General features: G+C 39.7%; 1 protein-coding gene across 10 annotated transcripts; it reads right to left on the bottom strand.

The window, feature by feature from the left end:
- Positions 1-110: 110 nt before the first annotated feature.
- On the bottom strand, positions 111-26,459 carry map7d3 (MAP7 domain containing 3). 10 transcript variants are annotated; one of them, XM_026145172.1, is made up of 20 exons: positions 26,323-26,459; positions 15,885-15,986; positions 15,469-15,549; positions 14,902-15,065; positions 14,526-14,637; positions 14,000-14,083; positions 11,601-11,708; positions 10,763-10,864; positions 10,240-10,338; positions 8,360-8,485; positions 6,434-6,573; positions 4,346-4,473; positions 4,034-4,251; positions 2,527-2,656; positions 1,927-2,212; positions 1,671-1,724; positions 1,506-1,575; positions 1,171-1,318; positions 518-804; positions 111-431 (listed from the first exon to the last, which is right to left on the bottom strand). In XM_026145172.1, the coding sequence occupies exons 1-20, from the start codon at positions 26,366-26,368 to the stop codon at positions 424-426; spliced, it is 2,493 nt and encodes an 830-aa protein (XP_026000957.1). In that variant the 5' UTR covers positions 26,369-26,459; the 3' UTR covers positions 111-423. The 10 variants fall into 10 exon arrangements, with proteins under 10 accessions (XP_026000957.1, XP_026000966.1, XP_026000971.1 ...); XM_026145181.1 differs by having other exon boundaries at positions 6,434-6,549; XM_026145186.1 differs by lacking the exon at positions 14,000-14,083.
- Between the last annotated feature and the right edge of the window lie 132 nt (positions 26,460-26,591).

The following is a 26,591-nucleotide window of genomic DNA, read 5'->3' as shown; positions in this document are numbered from 1 at the left end:
AATATCAAAGAAGCCAAAATTAATAAATTATAACAACGCACCCCTGACAAAAGCAAACACTTTAAAAAAAAAAAAAAAAATCATCAAAACTGAACAAAATTGAGAAAAAAAAAAAAAAATCTGGAGAACTAAAAACCACAAGAGGAAGAGGAAAAAGACCCAGGGTAAGCATGTGGAAAGAACAGACAGCATTTCCCTGAAGCACAATTATTAATATATACTTTCAATACATAGTTTCCTCATCATGTAGGGTGCAAACGTAGCACTTGGGTGGTCTTTCCACTTCACCTTGTGCTCCTCCCTCTGGAAAAGGAGGAGAAAGGGGAGAAAGCTGCTTGGAATTGACAGAATTTTTAAGGAGGTCAACTGGACAGGAACTTTAGGAGTGCAGCAATAAGAGGCTTCTCAGCGACGCCGCAGACGTCAAATCTCTGGAGGGACATAAAACACGAGAGTTCTTGTCAGTTGTTAAGTTAGACAATGGCAGCATCGGAGTCATCAGCGACTGACAGCTCACCTGGCAGGGCTTCTAAGGGTTGACTGGAGGAATGCAGCGTGCTGATGGGGGTTTCATTGTCTTCAAAGGCTACTCTGGTTCCATCTGAGCTCCCGTCACAATTGATCAAGACATTGTTACAGTCCCCCGCCTCAAGGAGGGGTCGAGACTTGGAGTGGCCGTTAAGGTCAATGAGCTCCTCAAAGCTCCATTGGTTGGATTTTCCATTGACTGTGGAGACCAACTTGGTAGAGTCTTGCTCATTCGTGAACTCAGAACCCTCGACAAGGCGACCCTCAGGTACTGGACTGAAGAAGGGGAACCAAGGGAGAGTAAGAGATTATTATAGGTGTTTGTATTTTAATAGAAATACATCTGAACTAAAATCTGATTCTTAAGAGAGAAAAAAAGATCTGAAATGTAATGTATTTTATGTATTTCTCTGTAAAATGTTAGAAGCCAAACTGTAAAATATGAGATGGGAGTCTTTGGCTTCACTAACATACCGAAACAGTTTAATAATGTGAGAAAATCTTGTCCCACCTCTGACATGTTAGCTAACTTGTAATACCGAGGTATTTTGTGAGGAAGAAAAGTGCCAACTATTTGAGGCAGTTTTAGATGACTAAACGTAACTCAGTTTGTGGGTTTTGTTGGTTTCTCTACAGTTGTACCTTTCTGCCTGAGTCTCATCTGTGCTTGTGCCATTGTTATTCTCCTTGTCTGTCTCTGATGTCTCGTCCGTGTGGCCCAGAGGCTCTTCTCGCTCTGTTGCAGGCTCACCGGAGGACAGACAGCTCTCATCTTTGTCAATCTCTGTTACTGTATTAGGGCGACAATGAAAACACAGATTAGATATGTCACAAGTCGCATAGAAATATATGTAATTTTACTCAAGCAATATGTAAGTACATTGAAAGTAAGAAGATACATTCGCAGTTACAGACAAATAATGAAAGTCGCTCAGCATATTTAGATTCTTAGCTGAAAAAGACTGGAGAACTCTTACTTTTAGTTTCATAGTTTATCTGGTCCATTTCCTCATCTTCATTCTCCTGTGTGCATTTATCATCATCTCTCTACACAGGAGACAAATGTTAACCGACCTTGATTGTGAAGGAATTTTCCAAAAATCACAAATACGACCAAATGGGTTGACTGAATGTGAGCTCACCTTTAAATCATTTTGGTCCCCTTTTCTAGTTCTCTTCATTATTTCTTCAATTCTCTGTAACAGAAAGAAGTTAGGTTAGAAATTAATTTCTAGTAATTACTTTGCCAATGTGATCTGGACTCTTGGGTAAAGGAGAGACTGATGGTTAAAAAACTGACTCTCGATGTAACTTCTTGTCAAAACAAAATTATTTAATGACACGTCGATGAATCAAGGCCCAAAACAAAAATTTAAAAAGTTGATGCACCCATCATACCTTCTTCCTCTCCATACGCTCCTGTTGGTTCTGCTGCATAATGCGGTCTCTCTCCTGACGAACTCTTTCTGCCTCCTCCTGGGCTTTGGCCTCGGCCTCCTCGCGTTCCCTTTGGAGCTCAGCCTGCCTTTGTGCTTCCTCCTCTGCCAGCCTAATCCGTTCCTCCTCTGCTAGGCGAGCCTCTTCCTCTTCCCTAAGTTTTCTCTCCTCTGCAAGCTGCTTTTCCTCCTCCAGACGTTTCAATCGAGCCTCTTCTGCTAATCGTGCCTCTTCTTCTTTTCTCAACCTAAGATAGTCAAAAATGGCACCTCTTAATTTAACGTATCCTGACAAATGAAAATTATTCGTATTCATTACCAGTATGCCTCAGCCTGTTTCATTAGCTAAAACAATGCAAATCGCACATGTGGCTATAAAATACAAGCAGCTCCAAACTACTGTTGTTATTAAACAACTTTGTTGTCAATGGTATTACGCTGTGGTCATAAATGAGGTTACTCTGTCATATATAGACAAACAACACACAATAAAAACAATAATTTATGATGATAACTTGTGGAACAAACAAGAACACAGTTCCAGCAGCTCAAATAACCTTACCTCTCCTCTTCCTCCTTCTGTAGCCTAAGCTTCTCCTCTCTCTCTTTCTGCTCTCGCATCAGTCTACGGTTTTCTGCCAGGATCTTGGCAGCCTCAGCAGCCGAGTTGGTGCCTGACGTAGCCTTTGAGTCTGACAGGTGGAAAAGACAAATGCAGAGGTTGAGGACTTTCTGTCAGCTACTTTGTCAATGCTGTACGGGCCTGATTTACCTCAACTTTAACCTTTCTTCTCAAATCAAGCTCTGGCAGCACATCATCCCTACCATCACCGACCTTCATCAGCACATGGTAAAGTCCCATCCCCTCATCAGGTATACCTTTGCCCTCAAGTATCAGACCATGTCCATTATCATACCCCTGATTCATACTGGATGCCTTTTGAGGCCTGGACTACACTCTTGAATACTCTCTCAGCGAGGATTCGCACTGCTACTTCTATTGTGACTTCCAGACAGTCCTGAAAACCAGCAGCTCACAAAGCTCACAAAGAATTTGTCATCACAGAAAAGACAGAAGCAGAACAGTGAAGAAAGTGTCTTGATAAAGTTCAACTTGAATCCCAGAGTATCCCTTTGCTTTGAGTGAAGTACTCTCCTCAGGAATTCATACATGAGGTTAGACAACAAAGGTTAACACATCAAGCCATTTATCCATTTATGTTTTGGGTGTATTGGGTGTGTTAAGCCATAGTAAGCAATGTGACAAATCTATCAGCTGGACTGTTGAATAAACCCATCCTTCCATTTTCTTAACTGCTCATAAAACAGCCATTGGGGAGCCTATCTCAGCAGACACAGGGTAAACGCCGTTCATACACTCCTAAAAATAAATGTGCAACCTAAACTGGACCATGCTTTTAGAGCTTTTAACACACAGTGGATATCTGGTTGCATGTAAATCCATATGAAAACGATTTTCCCTGCCAGGAGGTGGCAGAAGAAACAGCAAATCCAAATGTCTAAAGCATGCGACTCCAGGTGATAAACGCTACCTTTTCTGCTTCACCGAGATTTATTGCAATATGTAAACACAATCCCAATAATGGTGTGTCTACTAAAATAAAATGACATGTTATAAAACCATGTTCAGTGATTGTGATTCCCTTGTGCTTAAAGCACAAATTCTGTTTGCAGTTTCCTCTGAATGCAGTCAATGAAGCATGTGCCAATAACTACGTGCAGGACAAACAGTCTTTTTGCAGAAGCAACATTTTTGAAAAAAAGGGATATGTCATTATGACCTGGAGGTAATCACCTGGAACTAGACGTGCTGCAGTACATTAGCCGAAAACACTTTAACTTAGTGACTTAAGACTTAGCTTGGTTTACAAAGATATCATCTTGTCCTGCTTTACTGGCTGAAATGAAATGTATGTCTGAATACAGTGAACAAACATCCTGGTTTGCAGGATAATGAACAGTCTTGGCAAATACTGCTACTGACTGCCAGGTGACAATAGCTGTTAAGTCACAGTACATAAAGCAATCTTTCTCTGTTAACTGCTCACCATCTTTGTCTTTGGTCTTGCTGGAATCAGAGGACTGTTGAGCCACAGCTTGAACAGGACATAGATCTTTGGACTTGGAGTTCCTCTTTCGTAAGGTTGGTGGTCCTGCTGGAGCGAGAGGCTTCTGGATGGGTGGGGGTTTGGTTGATGCAGGCTGAGGAGACGGTGGGCGTTGTTTCATTGCGCCTGGAGAGGCTGGGCGCATCTTAGGGCTTTGCCTGCAGAAGAAATTGTGTGTGCCATCTTATTTTCTGACTTAAAACCAAATGAAAATGCATGTGTTTCATAACAAATCCTGTGCAGGAGTCTTACTTGGGTGCTGAAGGCGAAGGAGTCCTCTTCGGACCTGGACTGGGGGCAGGCGATGGCGAACGGTGCCGACCTGGAGTGGATGGGGAGGCAGGACGTTGCCCCACAGGTGATGTTAACTTCTTATCTTTCTGTAATTTCACCAAAAAAAAGGACACAAGTGGAGACAGTATTAATGAAACCACTCTCAAATAGGGTTATTCCAAGAACGTAAAACCAATTCCCACAAAATCCTTTGTGTATTATGAAATATTTATAGAACATATTGAAAAACAAAGCACTTTAGTGATGACTTTAACTGATTCCCCCCCAAAAAAGCTTTTACTTTGTAACAAACTCCTCACCGTATTCTTTCACTACAAATCTTTGTAGATTACTTTTGCTGCAGGTCTTGAAAATTAACTTTAAAACAATTACTGGTTTGTATTGAGATGTAATACAAATAGAAGTCTTTGAATTCCAATTATCCACATTATCCATTCAGTACATCTTAAGGAGAGATGATAACATGATGGTGAGAAAAGTCAGAGGCTTCTGACATTGGGTCCCACGGTCTGGGTGGGGTCTGCTTTGCATGGCCTGATTTGTCCATAATCGGGCCACTGTGAATCCCTTTGTTTCATACTATGACAATGAAGCCCTTCACAACCACAGCGAAGGCGGAAGAAAGCCAGGTTGAGAAAGAACCAGGCACGGCAGACCAACAAGTGAGACCATACAGATAAGACCCTCAAGCATCAGCAGTATGAAATTTTGCCCATGTTTAAATGAGTGACCAGCAAAGTCCAAAGAGCAGCTGCATGAGTAACATTTCCCTATGGTTAGCATCCTGCAGAAGTACTTTGACAGGCAAATGTAGCAGGATATATGCATATACAGTGACATGAAAAAGCATTTTTTGCATATTTGTCTTACTTAAATGTTTTAGATCAAACAAATTCTAATACTAGACAGAGATCACTGGTTAGTTATCCAAACCTAACTGGCTCTATGTGGAAAAAGTAACCCACCCTCCTTTAAATGATGAGATGACTGTAATTAATCACATTTATGGAAACCTGAGTTTATTTTCTCTAACTACACCCAGGCATGCTTAATGTCAGAGCTGCTGAACCAAGAAATCATTTAAATAGAAACTGTCTAACAAAATAAAGTGGGCTAATAAATTTCGAAAAGCAACACACAGTGCTGCGATCTAAAGAAACAGCCGAGAAAGAAAGTTATTGACAACTATCAGTCTGGAAAGGGTTGCAAAGTCATTTCTAAGGCTTTGGGACTCCGGTGAACCACAGCAAGAGCCATTATCCACAAATAAAGAAACCTCTACACCTTCCCAAGAGTGTGCGACCTATCACAAATACTCCAAATGTGCATTGACGACTCACTAATACATCAGGAAGGGGGCAATTTATTTCCCATGCCACTCTGTTTGTTGCACAAATTTTAATGTAGGAAAGTTTTCATTTTCTGTCAACTCCCTGCAGCTTCTGGATACAACATGAACAAATATGAACACCAAGCACAGCACAGACTACATAAAACCTACCACCAGCACAGTAGAACAAACACTGACACTGCACACACAAATATCACACAGATTTATTAGTACACTAAACACACAGTCACTGTAGATAGCACTACTTGCTGTGCTCCCTCTTGCTACAATGCTACTAAAAAAAAGTAAGCTACTGAAACTTTTTCTGTCCATGATTTCCAAACAAAATTTAACAACTTTCCCACAGAAATAAAACCATAGCTTTGCTACACATGTTTTTTTTTAATTATGTAATATAATCAAAACTCCATTAAATTATTTCAAGCACATCTTCTATGAGCAGAATAACATACTCTGTCGTTCTTATAGTCACAACCAAATGCGTAACCTAAATGTGTCTATGATCACTCGGAAATTTCGATATGGATTAGGAGATGCCAGCTAAAGCCCTACATCCAGGTTACTCCATCAGCAAATCCAAAGTGATACTAAACAAATCGAACATTATTTTTCAGTTTTCTGACATGAGAACATTTTTAAAATTGAGATCAACGATTAAAAGCTAAGTTCAGTTATTAAAACGAAGGTGTTCATACCATCGAAGGGTCCAGGGCTCCATCGGCTGACACAGATGTGGTCATGCTGCTCTTCTGTCGGTCGCTGCTGCGGCTGCGCACTGGACCACGGGGTGGGTGCAATGGGCTGGCAGAGGCTGAGCGAGGACACAGGTGACACTCTGGTAAAGGACACAGTCATCGCAGGACCATGGGAGCACAACCAATGGGAGGAGTGATAAGCGACCAAATTGGGCAGCAAAGCAGCAAAAAGCAAAAGGAGTGAATGATTAAGAAAAGAGGGGGAATACAGAGGTAAGGTTGGGGAAAGAAGGAATGAGGAAGGGAGAATGATGGATGGAAGAAATGAAAGGTTTTTGTAAGGAGAGAGAGCACAAAAAAAACAAAAAAGCCACTTGTTAGATATAGCTCATTACGCAGGGAATAGCTTAATTTCTGAAACTCCGGACGGGCTGGAAATTACTGGAGACACATAACAAGCAGGGAGCAACAATGTGGCGAAAAACCCAAACACCCTGCAGCTTCTGGATACAACATGAACAAATCTAAACACCAGGCACCATAAGCACAGCACAAGACACATTATGTAAAACCTACCACCACCAAAGTAGAACACACACTGACACTGCACACACACAAAAATCACACAGATTTATTAGTACGTTAAACACATAGTGAATGTAAATAGCACTGCTTGCTGTGTTCGAGTACAGTAACTAGAGTATGAGTAATGAGTAATATGTCTTTCTTTTGTCATGCTGTAACTGTTCCTAATCAGAGAGAGACCGACCTTTCAAGTTTCAGGACAGGACTGAGAAATAACTATAACACTGTAATGGCAAAGGCTCTAACACACTGTCTTTAGCAATTAGGTTAAGTCTAGCCTGCAGTTAGAAGAGGAAATGGTGCTGTGCACTAGCTTGCTGTGTCAGATTGAGGGATTAACCATCATAATCCCAAGACCCAAAGAACTCTCCCTGCCACAGCCTGTTCACTAAATTCATTCAGAGTTTATACTGCGCCGCAGCAATGACTATGAAACCTACCCTGTAATGAGCTGCTGCTAATGTGGATGAGTCATGCTTCTACTGGGGCTATACTTAGCAGAGGATCTATACCTTCTAACAGGTTTGTAATGGCCACTCAATACTCAATAAACGCCACAGCCTAAAACCAACACTAGAAATGCAGCTGCAGCTTTGAAGTGCTTTACAGTACACTCCCCTTCCTACCTATAAAAACACACAGTCAACCAGGGAAAAAGAGGTATTCATTACTGTGGTTGTATGTTAATCATTGCAGGCTGTCAACCACTATAGAGCAATTGATCATTACCACCACAGCAAAAAACTTATTCACATTAAGGCATGTCAGTCATCGAGGGCGACATAAAAACCCACACAGGATGCTTTAAAGCATCCACAATATCAACACATATTATGCCTCACTATGAGAACTCATGGAAAGGCACAACAGACCTACTTTGATGTAACAAGAACCAATAGGTAAGCAGCTTAGAGTAAATCTCCTAGTGTGGACCCTGAAGCTACTCTGAGGCAGAGAAATGCTCCTGACCAAGACTGCCCTGCACAGCCCAGCTCAGCACACAACAACTGATTGTATCAGATTTGGAAATGCATGTAAACTAAACGTGTGTGTGAGTATGTCAGTTTATTTGTTAGAATGTAAATACACTTTCTCATGCTATTTATTATAATTAATTACTGTGCACAAGTTAACATTTGATCACTACAACTGCAGTCAAAACTCTGAAGCGACCAATCACTTTGAAAAGTCCAAAAGTGCATCTGGGCAGTGGAATGAAATTATCTAGTTAACTGATAATGGGAATACCTAGGTTGACTTTTTACTGATGAAACGAGAGGGTAACCAGGTCTGTCCCTGGCCAACTTTCCTCTCTTTCAGGGTCTCCTAAGCGGAGGTTACCTGGGGCATCTGTTCCTTCAGCGGACAGGGCGGCAGCGCTCTTGCTCCTAGCTAGTGAGGCCTGGGTGGGTGTGAGCAGGCGACTAAGGACCCCTCCATCCACAGTAGTGGCCAGTGGCCTGCGAGCTACACGTCCGAAAAAAACAGATCACCGGAAAAAAGCAAGAGAATGTAAAGGCCAAGATAGAAAGAGTGGATGAGAATGGGGAATAAAAGTAAAGAAACAAAGTTCACCATGTGATTTAACAAGAGAATCAACATACAGAACCAAAGGTAATGGCTCTCGTCTTAGATAGGTTCCTTATAAACTGTCTTTATACTTTCATAAATATAGAGTTAAAGAAGGATACTCAATAAAAGACAGTACATAAGGTGACCGTGGAAAAGTACTGAGACTGATAAAAGAGTTTGCCTGGTAGGTGATTAGTGAAAAGCTCATCAAAGTAATGGTTCCTTAGGATTTGCTGAAGGGAAAAACAAATTATGAAATGACTTTAAAGCAATCAGAAGAATAATACTGGGTAAGAAGAAGAGAAGAATAAACAAAAGAACAGTGACCATGTCTATTACAGTGCTACATCTAATGCTGTGCAATGTTCTCTATTGTGGAAAGAGAAAAAACGGTCCAAATTATTCCTGCAAAGAAAGAGGATGACTACAGCCCTTCTAAAAGCACACTAGCTAAGACACTAAGAAAATTCCCCATTAAGGCTGCTGCTGATACTTAAAAAAAAAAAAAAAAATGCAACTGAGAAATATTTGGAGCTTATAATAGGTTGTTTCTGCTACATGTACCTAAATGTTAGCTCTTCAAAAGGAGATTCTAGATTCTCACTTCCTTTTATAGCCCCTTCCTGAGGAGACATGTGTTGTTGACAGACCTGATTTTTGTTAATCATTTAGTGGCTGCCCGTTGGGGCTGGCGACATGACTTCCTGCCGTTTCCTACTCTACATCCAGGTCATAATTTCTGTAGTTATTTTTGTAATAAGGGTAGAATTATGAAAAAAAAAACCTATTTAAACTCAAAAATGCTGATTCAGTATGGAAGACAGCTTATGTGTTGTGCTACTGCTCAGATTAAACACACAGAACATACATGAATAGAGGACAAGAGCGTTTTTCTTTAGTTTCATACATACAAAGAGACTGGTTTGGCTACGGAACAAATAAAAGCACTGGTTGTTAATAGCAACACACAGAGTACAGTGATTTGCTTAGGTCATTTGTGTGCTCTGTGGCTGCTATGTTGGGATGGCACGGACACACACCGCAATGAAGCACGAGTGACTTAAATCCACCTATGACGTCATGTCGGAGGGAGAAAACAATCAACACTTTGTGACAACAAAACAATACACAGTGTTAGTCCAAGCAGAGCACACAACAGACACTTCCTTAGTGAACACTTGAAAAAATGAAAAGATAAAAAAATAAAATACAAAGGGGGTTAAAACAAGATTCACTTCCAGTGAGAAATGTGACGTAGAGCAGCATCAGCTAGGTCAAGACAGCAAAAAGGTTAAAGGACTGATGGAACAAGCATAACATTCCCAGAAAATCAAAGACAACTGGCAGTGTAGAGAAAACTGCATCTGACATGGGTGTAAATGAGCATTTAGGTAAATGAGAACATGAATGGAAAAAAAAGGCCATATGCAGCAAGAAGATCCAGCATAAAAAAAAAAACCTTGAACTTCATAAGTCTGAAAGGAGATAAATGAGATTTATTATCCCTAAAAGCTCTTAGCAGCAGTCAGCGTTGTTAAGGATTTAAAAATACAAGAGGATTCAGAATGATGAAGTAGCATCAGAGCCACATGCTTATTATTTAAAGAAAGATGCATGAGTGTTGCATGCTGATTGTTCATGCTAGCCACCTTGATCATCCGTTGTCCCCTTATCAGGCTTTGCAGGGGTCTGTGCTCTGCCCAGACTTACTCGCGTAAGGGAGGAACTTCTCTTCTTCACAGAACGGCCTGGGAACATGAGAGTGGAGTTATAGCCAAGCAGGCACTGGGGGAGTCAACAAGGAAACCCTTAAGAAAGTCTACAAGTCATGTGCACTTTGTTTTGCTTTATGTGAGTCACCGGGTTAAGGCTGACAGCAGCTGATGCCCCAGTTTAAGAGATGAAGCCTTGATACAAAGACGAGCTTCAACTTTTCCATCTGATCACACTAGCTCATTCTCCCTAAATCAGAGCTGACTATTGTAATACTACTTTTAGCCTCTTTAAGTGTTTCAACAAAATAACAAGCAATAAGCAAATCTTCAGTGTGCGTGTCATGCATAAGACACAGCTGAGTATTTAATAAATAATGCATTATTTCGACAAATTGTGTATTTAACACAATATTGGTTATTAAAGTATCATGCGAGATGAAGAGGGGATCTTTTGCACCTGTCTGTTCCACCTGAAGCTTTTTGTCGTCTTCCTTACTGGCCTGATCAGCATTGGCATTGCTAGGTAACCGGTTACAAGATGAACTCCTTGGCTTAACACCTGAGGGACAATGATGAAATAACCCAAAGGTGAAATAACGAGACTAGCTTGTAACTGGTACACAACATTTTGGAATTAATTCATATATTGTATTCAGAGTGGTGGCATAATTTATTATGAAACAAGCTGAGAAGTAAAGAGAAACCAGTTATGCTGAAAAGGAAAATAAAAATGACACTGTCAGCCTGAAGAGGCTGTGAAGAGATGTGATTCACCCATCTGCATTGATTGTTTCCTGTAGAAATCAAATACCCGTTTCATGATTTTTTTTTGTACACTTCTACTATATTCTATGTGAATCAAAACAGGATTGAGTATATTGTAACAGAAGAGTGACAGCTCTCTATAATACAAGAGAATATTCATGAACATCATCGTTTGGTGCTCAGCAGCCCTTAAAACTATTTACTGATTAATGAATCCGAAGAGATGCAGTGAATGTATGCAGAAGAACTGGGCAGTATCTGGAATCAGGAATGAGAAACAGATTAAAGCAGTTTTACCAATCCCTCTCTGCATCAGTGAGTCTGTTAAACCCTGGATATGAAAAAGGAGAGGGGTCAGAGTTCATTCAGTTTGTTCCATTTCAGAAATGGTACAATACCTGAAAAAGCTCATTCATAAATATTCTCACACACACACACAAAAACAAAACACTTTTGTTGGTTAAGTTGCAGCACTGGGTAGGATGGAAGCAGGGAGGAAGGAGGGGAGGGAGGGAGGCGAGGAGACTTACGTTTGTCAGGTGATTTGAGGAGGGTGGTAGATGAGGAGGATAGGCGTTTGCTCATGCCAGCCTCAGGCGGCTGTTTCAGGTTTGTGGTGGATGTGGAGCGCTTGTCCACTAAGAGGGAGGAGGAAAGACAGACAAGGGAGGCGGGATTTAAACCGGAGGCAAAAGGGAGGGAATTTAGGTTTACAAAAGGGAGTAAAATGATCTGCTGTATTTCAATACCTCCAACAGGCAAAGGGCTATAAGTTAATACACCTGAAATAAAAGGACACAAACTATATTTGTCTTTGGGGATGAATTTTCCTATTAACTTAATTGATCATGCTATCGTGCTACTAACAAAATGGGCATTCAGCAACACACCGAATCGACAACAGTACATGCCATAAGCATAAATATCAAAACACAGCCACTGTGATTTGAGAATCAGACATTGCTGTTAGTTAGTAAACAAAAAATGTTTATGTTGAATCCCTCCAAGAGCAGAGCATAAACATATTGTCTGTGCCAGATACAATAGTGCTTTCTTGGAATACCATTCAAAGAGAAATTATTGCAAAGTCACCCATGTGATCTTGAAATGCACAACAATAGGAATGAGCAATTACAGCCAGAATTCAGGAATAAAATGGCTTTTACATTTAAAATCCTTAAATATTAAAAACGATTTGCATTCATGTCCTTACTTCAGGCTAGAGCTGGGCGATAGAACGATAACGATATGTATCGCGATATAACTTTTACTCGATAGAGAAATTAAGCTATCGCGATAGACCTCGCCGCTCTTGTCCTCTTAAAAAAAAAAAAGGTCAGCCAATCCAAATTCAGTAGCGCAGAGCCGAACCAATCACAGCCGCAGCGTCACGTCGCGTGACTTGTTAGGTACAGCACAAGTGCCAAGCCGCACGTGTGTTAGTTTGGGAAGCAGCCAGCGCGTAATGGAGGAAATGAGTGTGCCGACTAGAAAAATCAACCGAGCGTGACCGAAGAGAAAACAGATGATGGTTCCAATGCCGGAGAGATTGTCGAACGGAAGAGCCATAGAAGTTCCGTAGTGTGAAGGTATTTCGGCTATTTCAAGTCTGACAAAAAACAGAGTAGCGTGCACTGTAAATTGTGCCGAAAGCAAGTCTGGAAATACAATAAACTGGTGCATGCGCCACACTGTGCACCACGTTATTGTTTCGGTGAAATGAATTTCTACAAGACTGTTACTGTTAATTCTACTCTCTGCAGTGTTTACTGTCCCTCCACACATACGACTCTGTTCTGCTTCTATGCCCCAGCTTTGTTTACTTTTTCCCACCGAGGCTTCTAGACTTCTGATTGGCCAACATTTCTGCACGGTTAGGAATCTAGCGCCACCTGCTGCTTTGGCATGTTCATAGCAGCGTTTTCCTTCATTTCTGCCTTTATGTGTGTACAGGATTTTTTTTTAAAACGAAAACAGAAAATCTCCGTTTTCAAAAATACGTGTGGACGTAGCCTCAGTCTCTGACTGGAAGCGCTAATTCGTCATTCGGCTTTTGTCAGACTAAAGTAACTGTTAAAACTGTTTGAAAAGCTCAGCTATACAACAAGGAGAGATTGAGAATTTCCTTTTAGTTCTCAGTTTATTTGATATTGACAAAAGTTAGTCAGTTTTGTCTGTTCTTCTGTAAAACAAACTAAGATTTATTTTTAGAATTAATACTTTGTTTCTAAGTGGAATTGACAATTTAGTCTGTTTCGTTTGTTCTATTTTGAAACTTAAACGCTTTAGCGGCTGCCTTTTGTGTAGTTTGCAATATTTGCCTTTATTTATCTGAAAAAGTCTCATGTTCCTTAAGTACATCTACCCTGTTGAACTTATTATGGGAAATAAATATTTAAATAAAAACAAGCTGCTGATTATTTCACATTTTACTTGTGAGCAACGGCACATTTAAATCTTACAAATATAGTTATTTGGCTTATATCGTGATAGATATCGTTATCGCCTGAAATGAAAAAAAACATATCGTGATATGAAAAAATCTCATATCGCCCAGCTCTACTTCAGGCCTGTGGTTTTTTTTAAAAAATATAGATATTCTAGTTCTTATGATTATAAGCTGTGTCCTTAAGGCAGCTTCAGAGCATTAAGGATAGGTTGACTGCCTTTGCAAAAAATGTATTGGGTATATAAAAATTTGTTGATTAGTTACAATGTCAAAAACAACAATGGAAAAAGTGACCAGTAACCAAACCTATAGCTCAAAGGCTCTAAAGAAAAAAAATATTAGTAAAATAACAAACAAAAAACTGCATGAGGTTGGTGGAAACAAAGGTGTTGGGAGGAAGCATTGCCAGTGCATTTGGAGAGCCAGTGACTACCCATGCTGTGAAGCTACACCAGTGAATTAAATATTAACAAACAAAACCTTGATGACTCCTTGGTGGCTTTTCTGGTGAGGGAGAGGAGATAACTATAGTTACTGGAGATGAGGCACTGGCATCAGAATCTCCTGTGGGAAAAGACAGCTCTCAGGAAAGAGCGATAAAACATATGACATCATGACATATCCTTCAAATAAGTGAAAGAGATGAAGGTTAGAAATGGCTGATAGTCATCATCCTTCACTTGACACCCACTGTTCAGATTATCATCTGAACACCAGACTATCATCACATACACCGGACTGGTTTGATTTTCTGGCGGACACGGTAAAATGAGGGCTGAGAGGCTGTCTGAGAGGGCTTTGATCAGACAACAAGCAAGAATGCTGTGATGTGGGTAAACTAACTGCCTACGACTCAACTGGTTTTATCTGTTGTTTGCATTAGCTGCTGGAAAATAAATAAATAAATAAAACTGCAATGAACAGCTTTCAGATTTAGGCCAAATTTCATCCCAGCTGTGGTGTAGCACACAATACACTGTGAACTATCAAGGACGAACTAAAGTACCTGTTCGTCCATCTGAGTCTGTGGACAGTCCTCCCCAAGACCATCTTTTCTGCCTCTGCTCGACTTGCTGACTACGCTCCAACGTCCGCCTCATCACTGCCTCATAGTGCTCCTGAGGGGAAAAAATGCAAGTCATTTGCAGCTGACTAACATTTGAGCCTAAAACAAAACAAACAGAAGATGATCTGTAGCTTTCATAACTGTATTACAATTCATGGGCAACTGCGCGGTGATGGTCCTTTAAAAATATGAAGAAAAACAGTGTAAGCTGTGTTCTTATGTAAATTAGATTCTTTTAGTCACAAATGTCAGCTGAGCAGCAGTGAGCGCTGCTGAGTAGATCACATTACTCTGCTTCCACCCGTGTTGAAGCTACCTTTTCTTCTTCCTGTTTCTGCTTCCTCTTCTGCTCCACAGCCAATCTTTTCTGCTCCTCCTTCCTTCGCTGTTCCTCAACCTTTTTCTGACGCTCTTCCATCTGACGCTCCACTTGCAGCTTGGCCTTGCGCTCCCGCTCCATGATCTGAGATTCTCGTAAAGCTGGCAATATGAGCATGCAGTACAAAGAAATCACTCGTCAGTATGTTGTTGTTTTTTTGTTTGTTTGTTTTTTGTAGCTTGCCTCCACCAGTGTGTGAATGCGAGTGAATGAATAGTGGCATTGTAAAGCGCTTTGGGTGCCTTGAAAAGCGCTATATAAATCCAATCCATTATTATTATTATTATTTGTACTGAATTAACATATTAGTAAGACCAAACTAAGTAAATGAAAGATTTCTATTGGTGGGTTGCAGCTAACAGCTATATCCAATTGTTAGGTATTTTTGTTTAAAATGAATAAAACCATTGCTCATTTAATAAACTCAATATCAGATTATTTGAGTATTTACTATAGTTCTTTGGCTAAAATATCTTAATCCCAAAACTGGGGTTATCCTCTTACCCTGTTGTCTCTCTGCCTCCTCACGTCTCTCTTTTGCCACCCGCAGTCTGTCGTCTGTTCTAAGTGTGGCACCGTCAAGTACTGCAGGCACACGTGCATATGTGGTTTATAGGTAAAGCATGTGCATGAATACTTACACATATAACTTGATGGTGGATTACAATGCAGCATAGCGTAACAAAGGCTTTGTATCAGGCAGGCAGATGTGTGCATGTGACTCATTAATGAGCTTTGTCAACTGTTACGGTAATAAGGTGATGACTAAGATTTACCTGCATTAAGCCACACTGAGAGGATGGCAGAAAAGCATTGGGAGTTGCATCTAATGTTTCAGATTATGGACGACAATAACCTCACGAGAGGGTAATATCTGTAATAACCAGTTTGATTCTGTGTCAAGATGTAGTGTCATTTACCTGGCCTGCACCCCTGAGGTTTAGCTGGTGTGTTATTTGTAGGTCCTGGGCTGTTTCCCGCCAAGCTGCGCCTTTCCTCGGCTTGTGCCTGTGCAGCTGCAGCTGAATGAGAGAACAAACAAGTCCTTTTACACAGCTTGTTCAAGGCAGGAATAATGTGCCACTATTTTGCCTATTCTGCATAAAGTGTATGCAAGGCAGAAAGAGGTAGCAATGCAACACTGTTGCGCTTTTAAAGCCAACAGTAGACACAGTAACAGCACCAATCTGATGTCTGCATAAAAGGTAGACTCACAATGTCGTGCTATACTTCCACCATCTCTGATTCCACATTGAGAATTGTGGGAGAATTATGCTGGTGTGGTGAGATTTGGACCGAATAAGTGCATCGTTCACTACCATTTTAAAGATGGCCTTTTACAAAAGGGAGTGGCCACTTTTAATCTGTCAATTCCAGTTTGGATCATGGATATAAAAACTCCAGATTCAGAAATTCAAATGATTTGATTTGTATCAATTAGGGCTGCCACGATTAGTCGACTAGTCACGATTACATCGACTATCAAAATCGTCGACGACTGATTTAATAGTTGACGCGTTGTTTGAAGCTTTGTAAGATCATAAAAGACGCAGGAATAAGTAGTAGGATTTAACAGTGTAATAACGGACTGAAACAGAAGATGGCAACACTGCATGTACAAGGATGCCAGCTGCTGTTAAACCCCAAAGAAGAAGAAGCTCTGTCCCAGAATTCATAGCGCAGCCCAGCTCAGTTTCCAACAATGGCGGCAGCTGGTTAGTTTTAATATTACTCTTATTATTCTTTCTGGGTCACAAAATAAACTTTTAACATATTTTCAGGCGAGAATGTAGCTGTGTAAACCTCAAATATCTGCTCAGTTTATCAAGACACCGCATATTTTCAAAAGCGCGCCGACGTTTTCGGAGATGTCTGTTACCCACTAGCTCAATAGCTAGCTGGGGGCAAAGTCACTAGAGCCGTGAGAACACCGGACTCCCGGCAAATCGTTTTCAAACCCACCGCCGTCTTTCGCTACTCAGGTTAAATATATATAAGTCACTTAGATAACTTCAAAATGTCATTATTTGGCTTTTTTTTGTATTTTATTTGTTCCTGAGTAAATCGGTTTGGCTGAGATTAAAGTTATAGTTTTTGCACAGCTGAATAAACGTCAAGAAGACAACTGGTTATCAGAAGTGTGAGATGCTCGAGAATATACTCCGGTGTCCTGTTATATTTTAGATAGCAAGGAGTTTATTAAACTTCACCGAAACAATCTGCAAATTTCATTAAAATGTAATAAACTATCATCCTGTCTTTATGTTTAGTTAGCACATACCTTAAACACTTAAAGCTGTAAGCTAATGATAGTTATATAAGAGCAGATGCTGCCGGTGCAATAAGCTGTACGTTTTACTCCAATGGATGATGATCTGATTAGTCGACTAATCGCAAAAATAATCGGTGACTAGTCGACTATCAAAATAATCGTTTGTGGCAGCCCAGTATCAATTAAAAGACAGTGTGATGAGGGACCAAAAGACTAATGTTATACAAATTGTATTTGTTTCCACGACACACACAAAGAAAACAAACAAACAAAAAAAAACCCCCACACTTGTATTCCTAATCACTTATCCAGCAACAGGAAACTCTGGACATGTCAGCAGTACCTTGCAGGGAATACGGCTTCCACTGGTAAACATCCAAATGTTTGTTAAATACCAGTTACGTTTTGGCTAAGATTTGGCACTTATCTCTCAAAAGATGTTCAAATAACAGAACAGTTTTTGGTTGCTTTGTCTTAGTCTGTTCGGAGGTCTATTTTAGATAGCAAAGGGTCCTTGGCCAAGACACTGATCTAAAAGTTGAGCTTGATGGCATGCAAGCACCTTACAAGGGGGCAATACTAAGGCCCAAAGCACAGCAAGTACAGTCTGTTTAAACCATTAGTTCAAACCAAAACAATTTGAATAAGTTGTTTTTTGTTCTGTTTTGTTTGCTTTCCATATGAATGGTAAATCTGGAGAGATCTAATAGATCTGAAGCTATACAACAATCCAGTTATTCAACCATGTTTGTGGTCAGCTGTGTAGTTATTCATACAGTGCTTTCTGTGACAAGCTTCAATGATAAAGTAGAATAAAGCCCTTGTTAGCTTCCTGGTATACAGCATGTGCGCCCACAGGTGTACAAAATTTCATAAGTATAAAAATATCCAGAAAACATAAAACCAACTGATGACTAATTTCCACATGTACCCAAAAACACAATCATTGCTTTAACAGTTGATGTGCGTGCAGTCTGTCCTATAAAAAGTCTAACTCCAAGAGAAGATCAGCTCTCCCATCAAACTATCGCAGGGTCAATAGTCCTTTCTTCAGCCAAAACTATTCATTAAAAAATAAAAAAAAAAGTATGGTTAAAGGACAGAAAGTCAGGAAGGAAGCACATGAAGGACATGATCAAGCTTTATGAGCTGTGGTATCAGTTACCAGTTTCTTCCCTTCTTGTTGGCATTATATAAATGCTGACAAAGAGCAAAATGATAGTCCTGTGACTGTGAAAGCATCTCACCGTCTCCATTGCAACTAAGCAATCCTATTGTTAATCTTAAAAATATATATTTTCTATTATGAAAACAACTTTTCATATGCTTTTTAAAAAAGATCCAGAAAAGACTCTCTCTCCAGGTTTTAACACAAGCAATTTATCTCATATGACTAATGTCATAATAAAGTTAAAATGCTGGAGATATTAGGAAAGCTCTGGAGATTTCTTGTTGCAAAGGAGCTCCTTAAGTACTAACAAACTGGGACCTTATAAAAATGATTGTCCAAGTGGTGCAATAGGATAAATAGAGCCAATAATTGTTTAAGGAAGCAACACTGTTGTCGCACAAAGGTATTCTAAGTGACTGAAGAAAAAATGTTCTTGATCTTGTTAGACTGCTCATGCGAAAAGCATAGTACTTTTTCTTTGAATTAAAAAAACAAAAAACAAAAAAACAATGATACCATCAAGCAAATCCAGTATTTATTTTCCCATGTTAACATGAATCATGTGTCCTTATTCTAAATCTATTTTCATTTAGTTGGTGGATAAAGCAAGATGCTGGTCTTTACCGTCTTCTATGTATTACAAATAGTAATTTAAAAGCACAATTTTTCAATTATTAACTGCCGGCTGCTACCCAGATGAATGCATGGGTTAAGGAACCCATTGTCAAGTTTAATGCTACTCAGATTGCTTCACACTCAAAACCTCCATGACTGAATCACTGGGATGTTTGTAAACAGCTGTTACAAGATGCACTGCCCGTCCTACACAGAGCTTTGCAAACCTACGTCTACATGCTGTAGCTATCATGTGGCGTACTGTCAAAATACTTGGAACAACCGGTAATGTGGGCTACTCTCAGTTGTCTTTGTGCTGTTGTTGGCCCTGTTGTTTAACCCTATGCTGCTGAGAAGACAGAAGTCATAAGATACAATGAACTATTCGGTACTGATACTGACGTAAAACTGGTTGTTAAAAAAGAATGAAAACTGTCCCCTGCATGCATTATCTGTGCTTTCCATGTGTTCTTTTTTTATCTTTGATGCGTTTTTGCTTTTCTTCCTCTTTGTGATCAACTCAGCTATTATTCTCTTTCCAGTTTTAGACAACTTTTGAACCAATCAGTATTTGAGCTATGCAAAGCATCATCATGACAGGCCACGCACCAGCACCTCAAACAGTCTATGCTCACTGAATTCTCACAACCCTCATAATCCCACATTATTTGCCACCAGGGTAACATATACTATAGACAGCTTTAAAAGAAGCAGCCCCAGAGAGATTGAATTTAAGAAAACAAAGCTTTTCACCAGGTTGCTATGAGCAAACCACTCACCCACCATAGACACTGAATGGTTTTCCGAGTGTAGCATGTTCTCCTTGTATAGAAATCAACTCTACAAGTATTACCTTACTCTGTAAGGCAGAGAAGACAATGGACCCTTCTTACACAATGCAACAGTGCCAAATTTAGCAGTAAGAACTGTTGACTTACTAGAAATTGTTTACCCCAGTGAAGCAAAGGAAATTAGACCTGTCAGGTTAACTATTCATGCACCAATTATCCAAACGGCAACCTCAATGCTCTCCAGTCAGAGACGTTTATGAAGGGTCGAAGTGTACAGCTGGATGTTTACAAGTCACTTCACTTTTGTACTCAGACTCTCCTCTTCATTCCATTTGGAGAAATCAATAAATGACGAAAGATTTGACTGCACTTTAAACAGTTTTGCTGTCACACAACACGTAGCAGATTACTCGTAAATAGACAGAGGATTCATAAATTACTTATCAGTCACTATTTTTTTGTCATTAGGCAACAAATACTTGGCAATCATACAATTCCACAAGGAATACAGTAATAGAAAATCTTTATTAAAGTTATAGGAGTTTACATTATATGTTTGGTTACTAGTGTCTAAAATATGGATGACTGGACACTGATGAAACCTCTATAACTCTACAATCAACATATTTTTCCCTATTAGAGTGAAAAATCAGAAAAAAAACAATGGGATACACCGTCACAAGATAAGATAGATATTAAGTTACAGACAGCAAGGACAGGTGAAGTGCTTCTCATTCATGCTTATGCCTGTATCAAGGATCGTACTGACTCAGAAATTAGATGAGTCATAGCTACAACAAAGAGAAACAAACCAAGCCTGAAGACTCACTCAGGACTCAGTGTCAAATCATATCAAATTTGTAATTTGCAATTTAAAGTGTTTTTATTAACAGTTAATGAAATGGTGGTGATATAACAAACTGCAGCAGAATAAGGATACGTTTATAAAGCGGGTGATGAAATGCTATATTTATATAAAACAATGTAAACAATTTAGCTGCTAATCCAAGCATGAAGTTTGACCTTGGTCATTCTGTAGTAGGTTTCATACTTCAAGATTGTAATTTCAGGAAACTGTATTGTCTGCAAAGAGGGAAGTATGACAGAAAGTGCAAACTGAGGAGGCAGCAGCTGTTAAGCTAAAAAAAATAAATAAATAAATAAATAAATAAAAGAAGTCTACTAGTGTGCAGCATAATCACCTGTAAAATAAATTTTTACTGGGCTTTTGGCTTCCACAGTCACAGTAGTAGTGACTGTAGTTTTAAGGAATAAGCAAAATATATATAAATACATCCAAGCAAGAGATGCATCTTGGAATAAAATGAGACAAATCTCTGCTATCAGACACATTCATGTGTTGATTAAAGTGCTTTCATGAGATTGCGAGAAGAGACACTGTTTTCCCAACAGACCTCAAGAGAGCCAGGTGTGCTCATAGAAATGAAAAGAGCCAATCAGAGGCACTCACTCATCCCTCCATCACTATGGAGATTTGCACACATTAACATACATCATCCCTGCTACACCACGATTCAGCAAAACCTTAAAGACATGAGACGGAGCATGTTTTTTTTCCTCGCTCAGAATGTGAGGCAGTAAAAGCAGTCGCCCCGTGACGAGTCTGCATTGGGTTACAGAAATATTTGCATGATATTTCTGAACCCATCTAAATGGATGGCACATAAATCCTACATAACCAAGTAAGCTACTGGACTCATCTTTAGCATTCATTGTCAAAGTATAACTATCATCATTATTATCATTATTATTATCATCATTCTTATTATTGTAATACATGAGTATTGATGGCAATCAACAAACATGTAAACAACTTGATTAAAATATTTTTGGAGTCCTTCTTGTAAGTTTAAACTTTTCTAACAGTCACCGGGGAAGCATTTTAAACATATCGAATCTTGTGAGCCAGGGTTTACAAGCTCATTTAGTCATAGATTCACTTACTTTAATGCAAAGTATATATATATATATATATATATATATATATATATATTTTTTTTTTTTTTTTTATACACAATCCTCTTTACACTATCTGAAATGCTTTGTTGTAACTCTTTGAACTTTCAAATCTCTTTGCAATTTGAGAGTTCAAATGTTGATAATGTATCAGTGTTTTCTGGGATGACCATTATCAGGCCAAAACCAGAAGAATGCTGATGAGCTGTCTCAAACGGCACATGCAAGAGATAAAAGCTGTGGATGACTGCTTGTTCAAACTCTGTTTGATAGATTATATATTTTCAGAGTGATGTTTTCCTCAATTGTTTGGAGAGGAATTGATAACTGCAGATGTTCTGAGCAAGAATCACCGGTAGCTGAAAATGTGGGACAAAAAAACAAAACAAAACAAAAAAAACAACCAACAAGCAAAAAAACTGCAGATAATATTCAATCTCCAAAAACAGCAATCATAAAGTCTAAAGTTGTGAATTTTAGCTGGTAATTAATCTAACGCTTAACACTTAGGGGGTGGGGGGATAGAGCCTATCCCAGCTGTCAGAAGCAGGATATGCCCTGGATAGATCACCAATCTGTTGCCGGGTTAACACAGACAACCACTCACACTCACACCAGTTAACCGATCCCTATGCATGTCTTTAGGCTGTGGGAGAACATGCAAACTCCACACAGAAAGACAACATGCTGGCTTCAAACCTTGCTGTAACATAACACTACCAGCCACCACTCCACTGCACTGCCTACTCTGTAACATATTACAAACATTTAATATAAATCTGCACTTCTGTTGTGATGCTGAATCTCTAGCATTAGAAAGAGCAGATATACTTGTCGACTGAATATGATTTGCCTTCTTCTGATGGATTATTGTGGCATCAGTAAAGACCACCAGGGGGGCTGATAATGACCCAGCTCTGCAGCCCAAACAAAACATGAAACAGGAAACAGGCCAGTCAGCCTTGTATCATAACAGTCAGAGGCAAATGCTAGTTCTCTTAACAACAAGAAGAAGAAGAAAGAAGAAAGTGTACTTTATTGGTCCCCGTGGGGAAAATCCCTCTCTGCATTTAACCCATTCACTCAGTGAAGCAGTGGGCAGCCACTGGGCGCCCGGGGAGCAGTGTGTAGGGACGGTACCTTGCTCAGGGGTACCTCAGGGTAGCTGTTCAGGGGAATCGAACCCCCGACCTTCCGATCATGGGGCCACCACTCTACCTACTGAGCTATCCCTGCCCAACAAGAATACTCATAAGACGTTTTTACAACTTCCATCACATATTAGTATAGTGGACACACAAGAGTCAGATGAGTGGATCAGGGTTTTCTTTCCATGGTTCCTTTCAACTGCACTCTTTATTGTGCCCTGCAGCATGGTGCAACTAAATAGCTTGCTGCACAGGAAGTGCCTACGTTGCTAAATATAAGGGTGGATTAACATTTGATATTGACTACATGGCCTTGTAATTCCAATTGATCACTATCAGATGCAAATATGCAGGCAATCATGAACCTGAACCACTGATTACTTTATTTTTTTCAATTAATTTTATTTTTTCACAAATTCAGAAAATTATCATATTTGACTGAAAGGTTACCAACACAATGAGCCAACCAACACAAAATTTCAGGATGGATGACACAGCTGATAGATGCCTAAGAAACACGCACGCACAAACACACTAAATCTTCTATGGGATTACCAAGACCTACTCATGTAAAGGTAAGCCCAGGCTATTTGTAGTACCAGCAGGATGATGATGACAACTTTCCAAGAGAGTCTCCTGCTCTAAGTGGACCATTTTGTCTTGCACAGAAAAAATAAACATCAACAAATGTAATCATTCTCACATCCACTATTTTTAATAATTATATACTGCTCATATCCTATAGTGTTGTGTTATTTTTCAGTCCTATAGGGTTAAGCTAAAAAAAAAAAAAAAAAAAAAAAAAAAAAAAAAAGCAGAAAATATAAATATATACATTCTCTAGATTTCTAATTAAACCCCAAGAAGTACAGCCAAGTCGACCACACTTTAAACTATACAGTTTAGAAGACTTATTGAACCAAAACATTCTTGGTGCCAAGAGTGTGGAACTAATCTTCATGACTATTTGAGGAGTGACTATCCACATCCGCACCATTGATGTGCAGACATTGAAAGCAAAGAGCATGTGTTAGCTTTTTGAAGTCTATACATTTTGTTATTTTTCCTCCTTTGATAAGCAAAAATATGTTTATTATTAGATAAATTAATCCATGACTTTTTGTAATTTTTCTGTGGTGGAAGAGCCAAAATCCCTGAATATCTGACATTTACTTGTTGTGTAACATCTCTTGAACCCATTATTCATGCGTTTGGTCTTTGTTGCTGTGTGAAGGTCGAGAACCATGTTGAAATAAGCTCTGACATGTTGCCCAAAGACACAAAAACTTTCTATTCAAAGACTTTCAAGAGGGGACAATTTGGAAATTTGTCCGTAAGCTATCCCAGCTCACCAAAGCTGGTAGAGAATCTGTCTTTGTGGAGATGGAAATATTAGTGTTAGATAACATAAAATGAAGTACCAACGATATATAAACATACAAACTAACGCCTCATGAACTAAACTACCCTGGGGTTAGTCTAAGGTTAGTTATAGTCTACACAAATTAGCATGTTTTGCTATTCAAATCATTTGGTACGTGCATACATGAGTGTGGAAAATGTAACACATCCTCTCAATCATTTTAAGAGGTAAAAATCAAAAGATGGGGCACTTCTGCTACACAACCAGAGTTAAGTGTACAAATCCAAGAAGCTACACATCAAAATTGAGGGTGGTTCATTTCCTCCTTTGGTTAAATCTAACCCAGTTCAGAAATACTTCTCATGCTTTTAATTCTGCTGCAGCATGTGTTAAGCCAGGATCCGGACAACCTTGCAGTGTTACTTGCAGCAGTGTGATCTCGCTTCATAATAGCAGGGTACTTTTCTCCTTTCTCACATTCTTGTGGAAATGACCATGTACATGAGCTAGATTCCTAGCATTATTTTATTATTGTCAGTCCTCCACTTTGACTGAAAGCTGAAGGACTTTTGCTGAAGACATGTTTTAACTCCTCATAAAGCCTAGGACACAAACGCATACCTCTAAACTTGGTAGAAATATTCATTAAAAGAAAAAAAAAAAACAACCAAAAAAAACCCACCACAGAACTGAGGGCCAGACTGAAAACACTGAATGGAAAAATGAAAGAAAACAGGAAGAAGAACGGCACTAGAATGTGATCCATTTGTTGCCAGGAGTAAAACATGCCTACACCCAATCTGGGTATGTAGAAAATCCATTTTTACGCTAAAACAGTTTGGTTTTTTTTAAACAGGAAAAAAAAAAAAGGCTTGACTGCTCAGCCAGCCATAACAAACCATGCATTGATACAGGCAGATACAAACACAGTAAACATCCACGTCCAAATCTGGATGGCCCCACTGATAGACTTCAGCTTGTACATAGTGCAATCTCCAAAAGGCCAATGTGCATTTTGCTTAACAGAACAGTGGGCGACACATGGCTGCTGGTCCAACCAAAACTATAGTATCAGTGCATCTAAGCATTTAAGGAAAAACAGCTACACAGTCCTGAGAGAGCTCAGGGCTCAGCGTTTGACAGTGCAGCTTTATCTGAAATTCAGGTCAGACATTGTTATAGTTGCCCTCCCTGGAGCGCTAAGGGGGTTATGCCATATGTCAGCAAATAAGCATGAATGTGGGACAATGAATGTGGGAGAGGGAAGAGATCACTTAACATAAGATAAGATGAGTTTCAAGCAGGAAGCTACAAAACTGCTGATACACTATGAACCGCCTGATCCACGGGTGGAGAAAATAAATTGCCTGCTGGTTTCTGTACTGGGCATCAAATCAGCTCGCCGCTATTAGAAAATGCATGACCCGATCAGAAAAAGCTTCCTGACAAAGATCAACAGAAGACCACGTTTGACAGGATTCTCGGAGCGAAGAGCAACGACATCCAAACCAGTACTATTTTTACCAGTTACACAGAAGCTAGCTTAGTTTACAAAGAATTTAGAGAACGCCTATCTACTCCGATAAACTCACATAAAACCACTTTCCTGTACAACGTTATTAATTTGCGTGAAAGGTGACAATGCAGAAGTAGTGGCATATCAACCGGGTCTCAGGCTGCAAGACGTATAGTTGCAGCTTTAGCTGAACGTTAACTGCACGCATTTAACTTACAGCGAGTTAGAACAGTCCATTTGCTTCCCTTAAAAGTTATCAGCACAACCATCAGCTAACAAAATCAACCAAACGTGTAACTTTTAATGTGGGAAGAAGTTGCAGATATTTTCCGCGTCCATACTCGGCTCATAACCGGGCAGCGAGCTAACGTTACTAGCTAGAAAAGCTGACCGCTCAAACAACCCGGTCAGAGGCGGCAGTTGACTGCAAATGTTAGAAAGTGAGTGCAACACCTTAAGACACAAGCGGTTCACAAATAGACACAACTGCCAACATATTTCTTACCCATTTGGGCTCTCAAGCCCTTGAGAGTCGAAGCACCCTCCGCCATTTCTATGAAGTTTTCCTTCTGTCTGTTTTTTTTTTTTTCTAAAGCAAAGGCGCGTAACCCAGCGCAGCCGGTAGGACTCGGACACCACGGGGACGTGGACATCAAAGATAGGGCGAACAAATCAGGATATCTCACTTTGAACAGAGTCGTAACAAAAAGTGACTTCCGATGTAGTCAGCGATATGCAAGTATCTTTACCACTCTACGTTATTCTACCTACAAG

The sequence above is a fragment of the Astatotilapia calliptera genome, chromosome 2 (genome assembly GCF_900246225.1).
Source record: "Astatotilapia calliptera chromosome 2, fAstCal1.2, whole genome shotgun sequence".
NCBI classification, from domain to species: Eukaryota; Metazoa; Chordata; class Actinopteri; order Cichliformes; family Cichlidae; genus Astatotilapia; species Astatotilapia calliptera.
This window is presented reverse-complemented; position numbering and strand designations above follow the sequence as displayed.